Source organism: Notolabrus celidotus, chromosome 12, assembly GCF_009762535.1.
Source record: "Notolabrus celidotus isolate fNotCel1 chromosome 12, fNotCel1.pri, whole genome shotgun sequence".
NCBI lineage: Eukaryota > Metazoa > Chordata > Actinopteri > Labriformes > Labridae > Notolabrus > Notolabrus celidotus.
Window position 1 is genome coordinate 20,750,074 of NC_048283.1, and position 14,627 is coordinate 20,764,700.

General features: G+C 37.4%; 2 protein-coding genes across 4 annotated transcripts; one reads left to right on the forward strand and one right to left on the reverse strand.

Annotated features, from left to right (window-relative positions):
* Positions 1 to 34: 34 nt before the first annotated feature.
* LOC117822641 lies at positions 35 to 5,889 on the reverse strand. Of its 2 annotated transcripts, XM_034697491.1 has the most exons (11): positions 5,744 to 5,889; positions 2,501 to 2,620; positions 2,336 to 2,391; positions 2,181 to 2,213; positions 1,999 to 2,046; positions 1,665 to 1,712; positions 1,436 to 1,486; positions 856 to 1,272; positions 707 to 745; positions 500 to 594; positions 35 to 294 (listed from the first exon to the last, which is right to left on the reverse strand). In XM_034697491.1, exons 2-10 carry the CDS (start codon positions 2,506 to 2,508, stop codon positions 536 to 538), a joined length of 759 nt encoding a protein of 252 aa, XP_034553382.1. In that variant the 5' UTR covers positions 2,509 to 2,620; positions 5,744 to 5,889; the 3' UTR covers positions 35 to 294; positions 500 to 535. The 2 variants fall into 2 exon arrangements, with proteins under 2 accessions (XP_034553382.1, XP_034553381.1); XM_034697490.1 differs by having other exon boundaries at positions 35 to 594.
* On the forward strand, positions 5,097 to 13,487 carry LOC117822640 (casein kinase II subunit alpha-like). Of its 2 annotated transcripts, XM_034697488.1 has the most exons (15): positions 5,098 to 5,261; positions 5,955 to 6,046; positions 6,387 to 6,463; positions 7,029 to 7,157; positions 7,250 to 7,361; positions 7,446 to 7,547; positions 7,654 to 7,704; positions 7,793 to 7,852; positions 7,978 to 8,061; positions 8,152 to 8,262; positions 8,417 to 8,518; positions 10,568 to 10,668; positions 10,780 to 10,928; positions 11,056 to 11,145; positions 13,074 to 13,487. In XM_034697488.1, exons 4-15 carry the CDS (start codon positions 7,057 to 7,059, stop codon positions 13,187 to 13,189), a joined length of 1,179 nt encoding a protein of 392 aa, XP_034553379.1. In that variant the 5' UTR covers positions 5,098 to 5,261; positions 5,955 to 6,046; positions 6,387 to 6,463; positions 7,029 to 7,056; the 3' UTR covers positions 13,190 to 13,487. The 2 variants fall into 2 exon arrangements, with proteins under 2 accessions (XP_034553380.1, XP_034553379.1); XM_034697489.1 differs by having other exon boundaries at positions 5,097 to 5,261; positions 5,955 to 7,157.
* Positions 13,488 to 14,627: the final 1,140 nt, after the last annotated feature.

Below are 14,627 nucleotides of genomic sequence, written 5' to 3' on the forward strand. Positions count from 1 at the left end.
ATGTTCTTTCTTTTTGTATTTATTTGTAGGAGACAACATTTAAACAATGCAGGGAGTTTAGCTGTAAGAAAAAAAAGTCACAAAATCCCACCACAAATCACAACGCAGACGCTCACTCTTTAATAGTGTTTGTAAAAAGAGAAAAACAGAATGATAATGACTGCTGTACATTGTTCTACATGATCACAAAACAAAAAACACATGTAAAAATCTAAATGTGGATTAAAAAATCCCTAAAGGAACTGTTTTTGGAAGCAGCATCCATGCCTCCTATGATTCAACAGATGTTGGCGCCTGACTCAGAATGAGGAAGAAAAGGAATCATCAAAAAAAAGGGAGCAAAACATGATTCAACATTACATTCATACAATGACAAAACAAGGTCTAGGGATCATACAATTTGATGAGGATGGAATGTTATTAATCTAAATGTGCATTACGTGGTTAAAAAAAAAACAGCAAGTCTGTAGTGAAGGCATTTTGAAGCAGAAAGCTTCACCTGATTCAAGCACAGAGGAAACAAATGCTGGAGTGATCAGGACGTTCTGCTTTTTACTGGAACAGTCGAGCCACTGGGCATGTGCCCTGGAGGTGCTGAAATACATAAAAAGAGGATTGAGATATGACAGATCTTTCGTGGCAGTATTCTGTGAAATCAAATAACATTGTAACTTTATTCACCAGTTGAGATAAAAACAAGTCTTACCAGCTGGATACGTTTCAGAGCTGAACAGTTCTCTAGTTTCTGTTGGAATATTAAAATTGATTTTCTTAGCCTTTAGTTTGCTCATAGTTTCATTCATAGAACAATGTATTTTTTTATTGTTGAACAACATGAAGAGAATCTAGTCTTACCGTCAATGTCTGCGTGTCCTCTGTTGTCCGTTAGAGCATGTCTGCCATTGTTCTCTTCCAAACTATCAAGGTCCACCACCTCTCTGCTCTGGCCTTGGGTCAACATAACATTTGACACGGGAACCCTTCCTGGTGCTGCCTTTCTTTGAAATTTGGTGCCTTGGTTTGCACTGTCATTCACTTGGTTGCCACCCAAACTTACCACATTTCGAGCACCCACAGTCAGCCCTTCCTGGCTGTTCAGGTCAATGTGTTCTCTGCTGGCTTGTTGTGCCCCAACAGACCCGGGGTGCTTTCTGCTCCCCCAATCCTTAGTTGGCCTACCCCTAACACCCATCAGCCTAGTATTGTCTTTGATGAAGCTTCCTGTCCTCCTCCATGAAAGACCTTTTTCCATGGTCTTGTGGCTGTCAGGGTCTGGGCACAGGGAAATTCATCGCTACAGCATCTGCCTCAATATGCTATTTCAATTTTTAAGTGTTTGCATCTGAATTTTCAGTTTCTGAAATATTCAAAATGTATTTTACTGAAATTAAATATAATTTATGAAACTAAGACAAGAAATAAAGTCTATACATACCTGTAAATTTATTGGTGCCATAACCCTCTCTGGATCTTGCCTCTGACATATCTGTGAACGAGGATGATGCTTTTTTTAAATGAAGACCTAACAATAGTTCTCACCAAAAATCAACTCCTGTTATGTACTCGAATGTGTAATACCAAATCAAAGTACAAGAATCAAACAGATCTGTTAACTATAAATATATAAACAATATGATTATTTCAGAAGAAAGCACAAAATGTACCAGCAGACTCTTGCTCTGTCTCAGGTTCACTTGGAGGGTTTTTTACGACTGCAGACAAAAGTAAAAATCACGGGGACAAGCACTGAGATGTTAAACAGGATGATCAGATAATGTAATAGGTTCTGCTACAGAACATCCTGAAGTGTCAGCTTCTTTAAAGAGACAGACACAAATACCATAAAAGTCCCCATCCTGTTTTTCCCTTAATCTTTAAACCTCACATCTGTTTTCTTGGGTAACAAAAACTACTTTGAAAATCTAGAGAGATAAGTTGTCCATATAAAAAATAAAACATCATGCAGTACAGTTAATGGTTAAAATTTGAAAAACAAACCTGTTGAAGTTGTATGTATGGTCTGCTCAGTGGTTGTGGTGAGTGTAGCTATATCAACAGTAACAAACAGATTATCTGTTAGAGATTCACATCAATTATTTACATAGATACATAGATTTCAAAAAGCAGAGGATGGAATATGAAAGCAAAAAAGGACAATAAAAAGGACAGAGTAAACTTACCTTCAAGGAAGCTTAACACATTTTCTCTTCCGGCTTGAATAGAGAGCAAGAAAGGAAGAAAATAACGAAAGAAAGAAAAGAGTGTCATCAATCTTGAGCATGCATAACAAAACTTAATAGCACATTTCATTGTTTTTCCTACACTAGATCAATACCTCTTATGGGGGCAGTTGCAACCATATTTGCAATTGCAAGAAATACACACAGTAATCTGAAACAAACAAAAGCTTTGATTAATGCAAAGTTCACAACATCAAAATGTATAACACTGTAAATCTTGAAAAGACAAATATCTAAATGGATAAAAAACAATAACTTACATTTTCATTGTTGAATTTGGTCCCCAGCGTCCCCTGCTGTGTTCACTGTCTGTCAGCTAGAGCTCTGTGGCTTTTATCTGCTGCTTTCACCTTTAAAAAGTCCGGACCTATAATTATAGACTGTAGCCAAATGTATCAGATTGAGCTGAAGTCAAAGCCTATTTCTGCGTGTTAAACAGTGCATGACTTGTGGGAAGGAGAGCAACAATTAAGCTACAGGAAGAGTTTACAAAGGCCTATTCATAATTTGAAATCAAGATAAAAACAAAGGTTTTAAACATTTAAACACATAAAGGATTAGCCTGTCTCTCTATAATGTATATATTACAGGTGGTTGTTAACTTCGGGAACATGCCCCTGGCTCTTTCTATGACTGAGGTGGCCTTTTATATGATGCCACAGAACAGGCATTGTTTTCTGTATTTCACCATTGTCCATTTGCCCAGTGAACCCTATATTTAATCCAAACAAAGATCATTTTAAAACAGCCCCCATTGAGCATTTATCTGGAAATACCCCTTGGGATAATTGCCCAGAAATGACCAACACAAGAATGAAGTTCTGAGGTGATTTAAAGCAATGTTGTTGTTTTTTTTTACAATTATTTATAACAGTCTCGTGTCTACCCTAGTTTATCTCTTTGAATCATGCAGGCCCTCTGAACAATTTTGGCCTCAACAATCTTAGATCAGGGCCATCCATGCACATGGTGGCAATAGCAATCAATCAAGCTTTATTCATATAGCACCTTTCATACAAATCAAATGTAGCCCAAAGTGCTTTACAGCAATTGAAAGACAAGAAAGAAGAAATAAAGCAATGGCAAGTCATATTAGGGGAAAATAATAATAATAATAATAATAATATAAAAAATAATAATTAAAATTAAAATTAAAATTAAAATAACATAAAATAGAGACTAATGCACACCAACAATAAAATATGTGTAATTAAAATAAGTTAAGACTACAAATAATTAAAATAAAAAGATTTAAAAAGGTTAAGGATAAGAGTTGAAAATAAAACTAAGGCTAAAAATATCCATAAAACTGAGTAGATAAAAAAAATGTATAAATAAAAAAAAATAGAATAAGATAACAATTACAATTACTAAAATAATAGAGCAACATTTAAATTAATATTACAGTATAAGGTAAGTAATAAAACTGAATAAATATATTTTTAGTTTACGTTTAAAAGTCCCAATATCTCTGTCAGCTCCTCTCAGATCCTCAGACAGGCTGTTCCATAGTTTAGGAGCGTAGTGGCTGAATATACACATTTCTAGATGAAATTAACAGAAGCAGACATTACAGAAAGTATAGGTTGGATTCATGCAAATTAGATTCAGGGATAATAATTCCAAACTACCAGTGGTGGACAGTAACAGAGTAAATTTACTTGAGTACAGTACTTAAGTACATTTTTTGAGTATCTGTACTTTACTTGAGTATTATTTTTGGGGGATACTTATTACTTTTACTCCACTACATTCAGAAGACAATTATTGTACTTTTTAGTCTACTACATTTCTATCCGTGCTCTAGTTACTCACTACTTTTGCTTTGAAGTCAGCTCATGAATTTCCTTCTCTTTGCTCAAATCTAATCCCTAAGACAGTAAACTGTGTTTGTGTAGTTCTGTTTGTCTCAGTGGTTTAGTCGTACCTGCATATCGTGCGTCTCCACGGTTGAACGTGGAGCAAACACAGAGCAGTTCATTTAGAGGTGGTAATGATGGCTATAATTCTCCACCTGAGCTCCCATGTCCATATCTTCAGCCCGTGTTTAGAGGTTTTTGAAATGAAGAATGATACGTATCATTTGAAATGTTCTCCTTGTTTCCCACTCTGCCCAAACATACAAAAATTCACTGTCCAACCTGAGGAAGCGAGCTGAGCTACGTAACATTTGTTTTATTCCAGATGAACATTTCAAACCAAGTTGTCTGAGTTTGGAGTAAATTAGTGTCTGTTTTTATTCCATGGTGTAGTTTTTAGAGATTTCAAGTTATGGTTTCTAAATAAACATATTGTAATCAAATGTACTCCTATGTTTTATTTATAGTTTTTCATTTTACAAACAAGAACATTTATCCCCTACATCTTCCCATATTACCCACTCATGCTAAACCTAGAGACAAGAGTGACATGAATGAAAAAAAAAAGAAAGAAATAAACAACACAAAAATAAAACAATAATAATAATAATAAAAGTACACGCAGTAACAATAATAGCTAGTAAAAAATCTGTAGACTAACAAGCAAATACTTACATAATAAACATTGTAAAAAAAAAATGAATACAATGAATTCACTTCTATGTATTCTTGACTGCACTTATGTATTGTGAAAATACAACGTTTTAAGATTTTTTTAAGTACTTTGAATAGCCTACTTAAGTGTTTTTAAAAGCAAGTACTTCAATACTTCAAACTCAAGTAATAATCTGACAGAGCAACTTTCACTTGTATTGGATTAATATTTGACCTGGAGGATCTATACTTTGATTTAAATAATGCAGCTGTGTACTTTGTCCACCACTGTCCAAACTACAGACACAATATTGCAATTTTGTTTAAATGCTCATCCAAAAAATGCATAGCTACAAGTGAAAGCTTCTAGCAAACCTGTTGGTGACAGAGGGAGCTGCAATCTCCCCACATGCCAGAAAACAGAAGAGCGCCCTCTGCAGGAGAGGCCACTCGCACTAAGCTCTTGATCCCAGGCATCGCCATATTGACGTCCCAACAACGCTGAGAGGTAATCGTGTTATTTAAGCACAAATCGTCGTATATTCTGAACTACTATTGATTATTTTACGTGTAGGGAAAAGCCGAGAACAAGTTATACCACCGCGCTGCTCTTCTACAGCTCGATCCCAGTGTTTGTGGGATGTTTTTTCAAGGCGTTGTCAGTCACTTGCTGCCTCGCCAGCCAGCAGGCTATTCACTCCCTTAGCCTGTTAGCTTAGCACTTTCTAGCTTTAGGAAATATCTTGCTGGTCGTTCAGGTCTGTGTTAATGAAGACTAGTGTTATATAGCTGTGGCTATTTTGACGAGGACTCTTTATTCCTCCCCGTGCAGCCTCACAGTGTGGTGGATAGCTAGTTGAGACTTTCCAGCCGGCTTTTCTCTGTTGATGAGCTAATGCTATCAAGCTAGCTGCCCGGTGAGCATGCTAGCTTGCTGTTAGCTTCTCTTGTACAGGCCTTGAGCCACAGAAGGTTTGTGCGTACGCTCACCTTTTCATTAAATCACTTAGCGGGGAAACTTGCTGGAACTGATCGACCGCTCAGTACTGGGGTAACCATTTGTTGACCGTGTATTTCTCTATGGATCTATCTTTTACGCGTACCTCCTAGCTTCTGCTGCACAGAATACTGTAGCTCACACAGTTTGCTTGATTTGACAGCATTGATTTTAATCAACCTACTTTCTGCCCTTTTCCAACAGGAGATACTGCCTTGGTGTAGCCCCCAGTGATGACTGTATTGAACCCTGTACCTCCTGATTGAACTGTTTGGATGCCCCCATTTAACAATCAGGTTACTGTATTTCACACGAAACAGTAATCACAAATTATTCAGCACAAGTGTATTTGTTTTTTTATCTGTGCTTTTTTTAATTTCACTGGTAACATATTCCACTATTACTAATATTGCAACCTTTCCATTGAAAAATACCATTTGATGTCATCTCATTTAGATCAACATCAGTGCATTAGAGGAAATAGTTACAGTGATTAAAAAAAAAGATTGATTTATTAGCATTACTCAGGTTTTATTTTCATTTGCATTTTTTAGGCCTGTTTTTTATGTTGCTGCTCTCACACTAATAGTTTTACTCCATTAGGCTTACCGTGGGCTTTTATTTATGTATTTTTAGATTTCGTATCATAAAGGCATCTCAGTTGCTCCTGTTCTAATTCATCTGTCACCATCATCCTGGAGGGAACCTCCCAGGTATTGTGTTCTCTTGTAATACATTCATTTGTCACCTATTTTTAAGAGTATGTCATCCTCATTCACAAATAGTTCACAGTTGTGCCTTTTTTTGTTTGTTTTTTGAACATTTTTTATTCAGCTTCACATATATACACATATATCTCAGTTGTTGAAACATGGTCAACATTTTACAGGAATTATTTACAGTTTGGCAAACATAAAATTAAAAAATCAAAAATTAATGTGCAACATCTACAACCACATAAAGAGGAGACTATTGAAAAGTAGAGGGGAAAAATAGCTTCTTCAAAGTGGGCATCAGATATATCTGTCCATAAACACAAGCATTTGTTAACTGACTTAATCAAAAGAAATGTACAAAATATTTTCTCTTAATTAAATTGAGATCATGAAAACCAGTCTCTTATCCTGTTGGTAATGTAAGGTAATTACTGACAGGAGCCCATAGAACCCCAAACAAGTCCAGTTGTTATTTTTTAAAATCTGAAAGTTTGTTTTTGTGCGTGTGCTTTGCTGTTATTTGTGATAATTAAATTTGGTTTTAATGTCTGTTTTATTTCAGGAGATTTAGAGAAGATCTTGTGTAGAATATGTCTGGCCCTGTTCCAAGCCGTTCTCGAGTTTACCCTGATGTAAACACACAGAGACCTCGGGAATACTGGGACTATGAGTCCCATGTTGTTGAATGGGGGTAAGTTTGCCCATTTTTGTTTTTTGATCAGATTGTTTGCCTATCTTGTCAGGCCATATCTGCATTGATAATTGTGGCTTTCTGATTTCTAGGAACCAAGATGACTATCAGCTTGTCAGAAAACTAGGGCGAGGCAAATATAGTGAAGTTTTTGAAGCCATAAACATCACAAACAATGAAAAAGTGGTTGTCAAAATACTGAAGGTATGGAGTTAATCTTTTGAATAATCTGTTTCGCAAATGCCTCTCTGAATACATAATAATAATAATTTCCCTATTTTTTCCCAGCCTGTCAAGAAAAAGAAAATCAAGAGAGAAATAAAAATCCTGGAAAATCTGAGGGGTGGCCCAAATATCATCTCACTGTTAGATATCGTCAAGGATCCTGTGGTAATTTGATTCTCCTTTTTGAGTTGTTGTAACATCTGACTCGTATAAAAGTAGAATTTTAAATGCATCAACATAAATCTAAAAGGTTTTCTCTTTTCCTCTTTAGTCCCGAACCCCTGCTCTGGTCTTTGAACATGTGAACAACACAGACTTCAAGGTAAAGATCTGATCTCCTTTTGACCTGTAATTCTACATACACAAATTCTTCATCCCACCATGGCTCATACATTGTATTACTTTTACAGCAATTGTATCAAACTCTATCGGACTTTGACATACGGTTCTACATGTACGAAATCTTAAAGGTAACATTTCGCCCTTGTTGCATTTCATTTGTACGACATTGAGTGTTGAATTTTTGCCTGAAACATGCTATTGTGCTCAAATCAGCATTCAGTCTTGACTCTTTTTGTTGTCTTTTACCTGATAGGCCCTGGATTACTGCCACAGTATGGGGATAATGCACAGAGATGTCAAGCCACACAATGTCATGATTGATCATGAACACAGAAAGGTACTATTTCCCGTACTGAGTCTTTGCTGCTGTGACTTGGCTTATACATTTTTATGCAAATTCATTCAACCCATTTTTTCCAACTTCAAGCTTCGCCTTATCGATTGGGGTTTGGCAGAGTTCTACCACCCAAACCAGGAGTACAATGTGAGAGTCGCATCTAGGTACTTCAAAGGACCTGAGCTGCTGGTAGACTACCAGGTGAGGCTCCTATACAGTTTTTTTCTACATGTTTTTAAATACCAGGTACAAGTTGGTCACAGGCTTTTATCAATAAAGCAGTGTGAATAGATTTTTTCTTTCCAATGCACTCGTGAAGCTGCTTCATTTTGTCCCCTCTCTGTATCGTTTGCAGATGTATGACTACAGCTTGGACATGTGGAGTTTGGGTTGCATGCTTGCAAGCATGATCTTCAGAAAGGAGCCTTTCTTTCACGGTCATGACAACTACGATCAGGTATGTCAAACCAAGTTAGACTCATGTATCGTGCATTACATTTTTTTGTGTATGTGGTCACCTAAGGTCTAAAAGGGCACTGAGTGTGTTAGAATTGCGTAATGAATAGTAACTAAAGATACACTCTGGCAACCACATTCTCCATGCACTGAACAGTGAGACACATAGCAGCTCTGCTGGTGGAACTCAGATTTGTGAGAGAACACATACACCCTTTATTACATTTTGTAAGTTTTGTTTACAAAAATGAAGAAGAATATGTCATCAACAAACTTCAGGACTGTGCTATTGCACACTGGCTTTACCATGTCAAGCTCATTGTTGCAGTCATGTGTGTTGCTGACTTAATCTGTACCTCATCTGTTAATTTGAACACAGGGTTTCCAAAACATTCATTGGCCTATTTGAACCAGCTGTAAGCCGAGGTTACACTATAGTCGAAATGGGGGTTCAACTTTATTGGTACATGATAGCAACCAGGTTTATTTTTAATGGCTCAAAATGAGGCTTACTGTGTGTACACACCGACATACTTATTCGAATTTTACAAGCAACATATTGTAGAAATTTCTAAATAATTGTAAAATCAAAGAAAGGATAATCACAGTTTAAAGAGTGATTCATTCAAAAATAAATTCCAATTCAATTCAACATTAAGCTGATGTGTTAATTTGTGTTTCAAAATGTTTATTAAGGAAAACAAGATCTCCACAAAGCATCCACATCGACATTCAATTTTCATGTAACAGTGTAATTTAAAGGCCTGAACTCACAGTCTACAGTATCAATGAGTAAGATTATTCATTCCTTATCATCAGGCAAAACTGTCTTCATCCTTATCCCATCCTACCTCAACCCTCCCAAGGAGTGCTACCTAACAATGTACACAAAAAGTTTATTATTTCAGCTCTGCAAAAAGGAGATCAGTGGGTGCCAAATTTTTCAAACTTCTCAAGTCTGTTTTTAAGAACATATCTAATTCTCTCTAAATGAAGTGTGTCCGTCATCTCTGTTAACCACAATTTGAGAGTAGGTGCTTATTCTTTCTTCTTCCAAAATAGGAGGATCAGTTTCTTAGCAGTAAGCAGCCCATAAGATAAAAGACAGCATTCAGAGATTTGGAGGTTCCTGAGCCCTGATGTGTTAATTTAAAGTTAAAAGTTTTGTCTGTTTTGTCTCCCCCGCTTGATTTCTTGTATTTTTATGTACCAATTGGTCATGAAAGTATCCTCGTATTTTTAAAGGGAAAAACTAATTTCCTGTTGTATAATAAATGTCCGGTACTTCCTGCATGAATGTCAGAGTTCATGTTCCAGAACATTCTGAGCTTCATCATTCACATGTTAGTCTGATGAAGCTCATTAAAGTCACAGAGAGGTTTACTTTTACTAAGTTGTACTCTCTTGCCTTATTAGATTTACTCATAAGGGGTTTAGTTACTATATTTGTATCACAGTTGGGAACATTTTTTGGTTTGTTGAGGCTGTAGAGTGCATAAACTTGTGCCCTTTTCAGTATCACCCCCAAGTTGAGTACAGTCATTATTATGTCAAGCTGCTTGCATGGCCTGACTGTAGGCCTTACGGGTATTGTGAACTCTGCTGTCTTTCTCTCTCTCTTTCTCTGCTTCAGTAAATATTTATAGCAAATACACATTTCTTTATTTTTATTCTTTCATTACCAATATGTATACTTCTAAAATACTTGGACATGTCAGCGCTTTTTAATAACACGCTGTAACCAAGACGTTAGGGTGCTCAGTGTTAATTAGATTAATAACACTCTGACGTTACCAGAGAGAGAGAAGGAGATAAGACGTGTTGGACAAACACATACCTCAGTTTGAATGTCAGTGCGAACGTGCGTCCTATAAGTTATTTTTTTGACGCATTTGTTGATAACAACACCCTCGCCTCCTGTGAAATCAGAAGTACACTGATGAAAACTTTTCACCTCTCTTCCTCAGAGGCAGTTTTCCATATCCTTCATATGAACAAATAACCACCTGCTGTATTCTAATTATTGAATGCTGTATCTTGTAACCTGCAGCTTGTGCGAATTGCAAAAGTACTCGGCACTGAGGACCTGTATGACTACATTGACAAGTACAACATTGAATTGGATCCTCGGTTCAATGACATTCTCGGAAGGTAAAAAAACAACTTTATAGCTGTTTCACTCAAATGCAGTAAAATTGCTTGTATGGATCATTGCTGATGAATATCTTGCATTAACAATCCGTATCCTTGTTTGTTCTCCAGACACTCCCGCAAAAGGTGGGAGAGGTTTGTGCACAGTGAGAACCAGCACCTGGTCAGCACGGAGGCTCTAGATTTCCTCGACAAACTCCTGCGCTACGACCATCAAGCTCGCCTCACAGCCAGAGAGGCCATGGATCATCCCTACTTCTGTTAGTTTGTTTCTCACATTGTTATCACTCTGTTTGCAGCTTTGCCTGTTTGCTTCAGTAAAGTGGCTCGGTCACAAAAGATGTGGGTTTTAGTTCATGACGTGCTTCATTCTACTTGTGTTCTCAGATCCCATCGTAAAAGACCAGGGAAGAGGGGCCACTCCTGGAGGGATGGCTGCAAGCTCCACACCAGTCAGCTCCTCAAGTATGATGGCTGGTAAGTAACCAAAAGTGCAATGAACTGCCCTTATTAAAGGTATAGGTGATGTTTTTTAGATTTTGCTCTCATGATGCAACTATTAAGTCCTTTTATTGTCTGAAGTGAACACAACTGACGTCCCCAGATCAATATGCAAACAGGTCTGCAACTAAGGGCTATTTTGATAGTCGACTAATCAGCAATTATTGAAGCTATCATTTGACTAATCAGATAATGAATTGTACATTAACTTAATGCTCCTTATTTAGCAATCCAAACTCGCATTGTGGCTCTAACATCGGATCGTTAGGTAGACTGTCACAGTGCCTTCTCCTCAAACGCATTACTGACATGTTCCCTGAAAAGCAAGTTCAAATCAGTTTACAGATTTTGCAGCGTTGAGCTCCCAGACATTAGAAACTTTGCAGCCCAATAGTGTCTGATCTGTCGCTGCTATGTTGACTGTTTTGTTTGCCTGTCGCTTCCTGGTGGCTTGTTTTCCCATGTCACACTCGGCAGAGATAGTAAGGATGCGAGATGTCTCACTCTTCAGTTATTTATTTTGCTATGTTTTTATTTACCTGTTGCTTCCTGGTTGGTGTGTTGAATGCCCCGCCCTCAACAAAGATAGTAAGGAGGCAAGATGTCTCACTTCATGTGTACACGCACAGCATGAATACATGTGCGATGAGGTTACCAACAACTTGTCAGCTTTTGAATGTGTCAGTGACTCATTTTGTCATCGATTTGACAATCACTTCGACGAATTGTTGCACCCTTATTTGCAAATGATCAGACTGGAACTTTTCAGTTCATTTTATTTCAAGTAGTAGACACAGGATAGACCTACAAACATCAGTGCAACACTGCTAAATTGCTAGATTCAAAATTCAATGTAGCATAAAGTATGAAATGATTTGCTACCCAAACACTCCATGTCTCTACAACAAAACTAACCATATAAAAGGCATCTTGATTTCCTTCAAAATTGCCATAGCTGTATGAAGTCATTATATTATACCCTCCCAGATATTGGATGAACACAACTCTGCCTGATTACATTTCACATTGAAAAGTAGAGAAAAACTACACCACATATAACTGTGTAATATAACTTAACTTTACAAACACTGGGTCCGTCAATCAATTTACAGTTGCATTTAATCATCCTGGAAAATTGCACTGCCAGATATGTTCTTATTCATTCTCATTAAGCATGTGTTGTTGTTTTTTTAATGTTTTGCTAATGCAACAGGACTGTACTGATTACATGAAGCTTTCACTTGATTAGCTTGCCAGCTAGTTGAGGAATGTTATGTACTTGAACAACAAAATACCATCTTCAAGTCACTGGGAGAGGGACAAAATTGATAATTATAATATGATTGGATCCCCTTCTTAAGGATATCTTGGTCCTCTGTTCAGCCAGTGAATTAGGCGTCCTCTCATATAGGAAATAAATGGGATTACTTATGAAGTAACAGTTTGTGTTTTTGCAAAGTTAACATTTCAGTTTGTCACAGCTGCTATAAAAACTAGGAACTTCAATGATTCTTCCTGATGACGGTAGTATTGTTGTAAGGGGTACAGTTACATAGAACGTAATTGCATAGAAGTAAGTTATACACTTTCTAAGACAACCTGCAATAAAGGGCGTTGATGTGTATTAATGGCGGCTTGTTACCTACCAGTTATTTGTGGATTCGTCAATATGTAGTGACAGATAAAATTTTAATAAAAAGTTAGATCCATATTCTGACAGTTGTTTTGTTGGGGTAAGAGGAGGGGCTTTGCAAAACATGAGATATGTTCAAATTGTAAGAGAAGCATCTGAAAATGTCAACATTATAATCCGACTGCTTCTGTGGCCACAATCAATGCAATCTATTCACCAATACAACCTGTTTTCCCTGTTATTAATGACCCCTTCCCCTTGTGTCCCATAGGCATCACCTCAATGTCCTCCTCACAGCCGCTGGCTAACATTGCTGGATCACCCGTCATCTCTGCTCCTAACACTCTGGCCACACAAGTCCCTGCAGCCACCGGGGCCCAACCCTGAAGCCACTTCCTCACCTGTGTTTCTGTGTGCTCATGGCCATGTCCTGCCTAGCTGTCTCTGCGGCCGGGGCCATGGCTTCCCTTTTTATGTTGAGAAATAACAAAGAAGAAGATTAAATTGCTTTTCACATTCAGTTATATTTTGACACCTGGACTTGACAGAAATGTATTGTTGCACCTGTCAGGATTATTAGAATTAATTTGGGTGTGTTATTTGACAATGCCATTGTCTAGAAATTCTAATAAGATGTAGACATGAAGAGAATGGATAATAAAATTTATTTTGTATGTTCCAAATATACAGTCTTGCTTGAAACTGTTTGATGGGGATCCTGCTGTATTACACTGTGAACCTTTACACGACGTCACATAACAGAGTCAGGAATATGGTGTGCCCCACCTTACAGTACTCGCTGGTTGCACACGATGTAATGTGCAGGAGTTGTTGGTGTTTTGAAGTTGTTAGATGCTATAATTCTTTAATTGGACTTTTGTAGATATTCTACAGTTACTGTCAGGTTGCATGCACCCAATGCTGAATATCACAGGGTCAATAGTTTGCCAATTTTATGTTACTTTCACTTCTATATGTGTATGTATGTGTTCATGTTTGTTTTTTATGAAGTCTCTTACACATGATTTTGATTACATAGACAATTTTGTAACTTTTTGTTTTATGTTGGGAGGAGTCATCACCTACAAAAACAACTTCAAAAATAAACAATTTAAACAGGGTTTGCAGCCACTACATGTTATTGAGTATACCATCTGTTGACTGGTTGCATTGATAATATGCGAGTGAATTTAAAGCAGGCCGTGCATCCCAAAAGACTGTTTCCCAAGTGGATTCCACAGCTCCTTAGCTCTGTGATCATTGACTCACATCTCACATACACAGTGTTATGGGAATTATTAAACTGCTGTGTTCAAACTTCTGCACAGTTAGATAAAGTTATGCAGAGATGTTGCGACCTGAAATGCATTCACAATATAAATGCAGCAAACCACACTGACCCAACATTCACAGATCAACCATAACATCATGACCACTGACAGCTGAAGTCATTCATAATGATCTAGTCACAACGTCACCTGTCAGTGGGTGGGATATGTTCTGTAGTAAGTGAACATTTTGTGCTTTAGCTTGAAAAAATGGGCCGGCACTAGGTTGTGAGCAACTCTGAGGTGGGCCAAATTGTACTTCCTACATGACTGGATCAGAGCATCCTCAAGACTGCTGTTCTTGTGGAGTAGTCCCTGTTTACAGATCTGCACCTTCCTAGTGAAGTCCATATCTCGTGGGTCAGGGTTGTTTTGGTCCTTACCTGGCAAGAAGGGGACATACACAATATTAGGCAGGTGGGTACGATGTTATGGCTGATTGATGTATCAATGAAGTGAACAGTAGTTCTTGATGTTGAAAATGTGATAGAATGAAG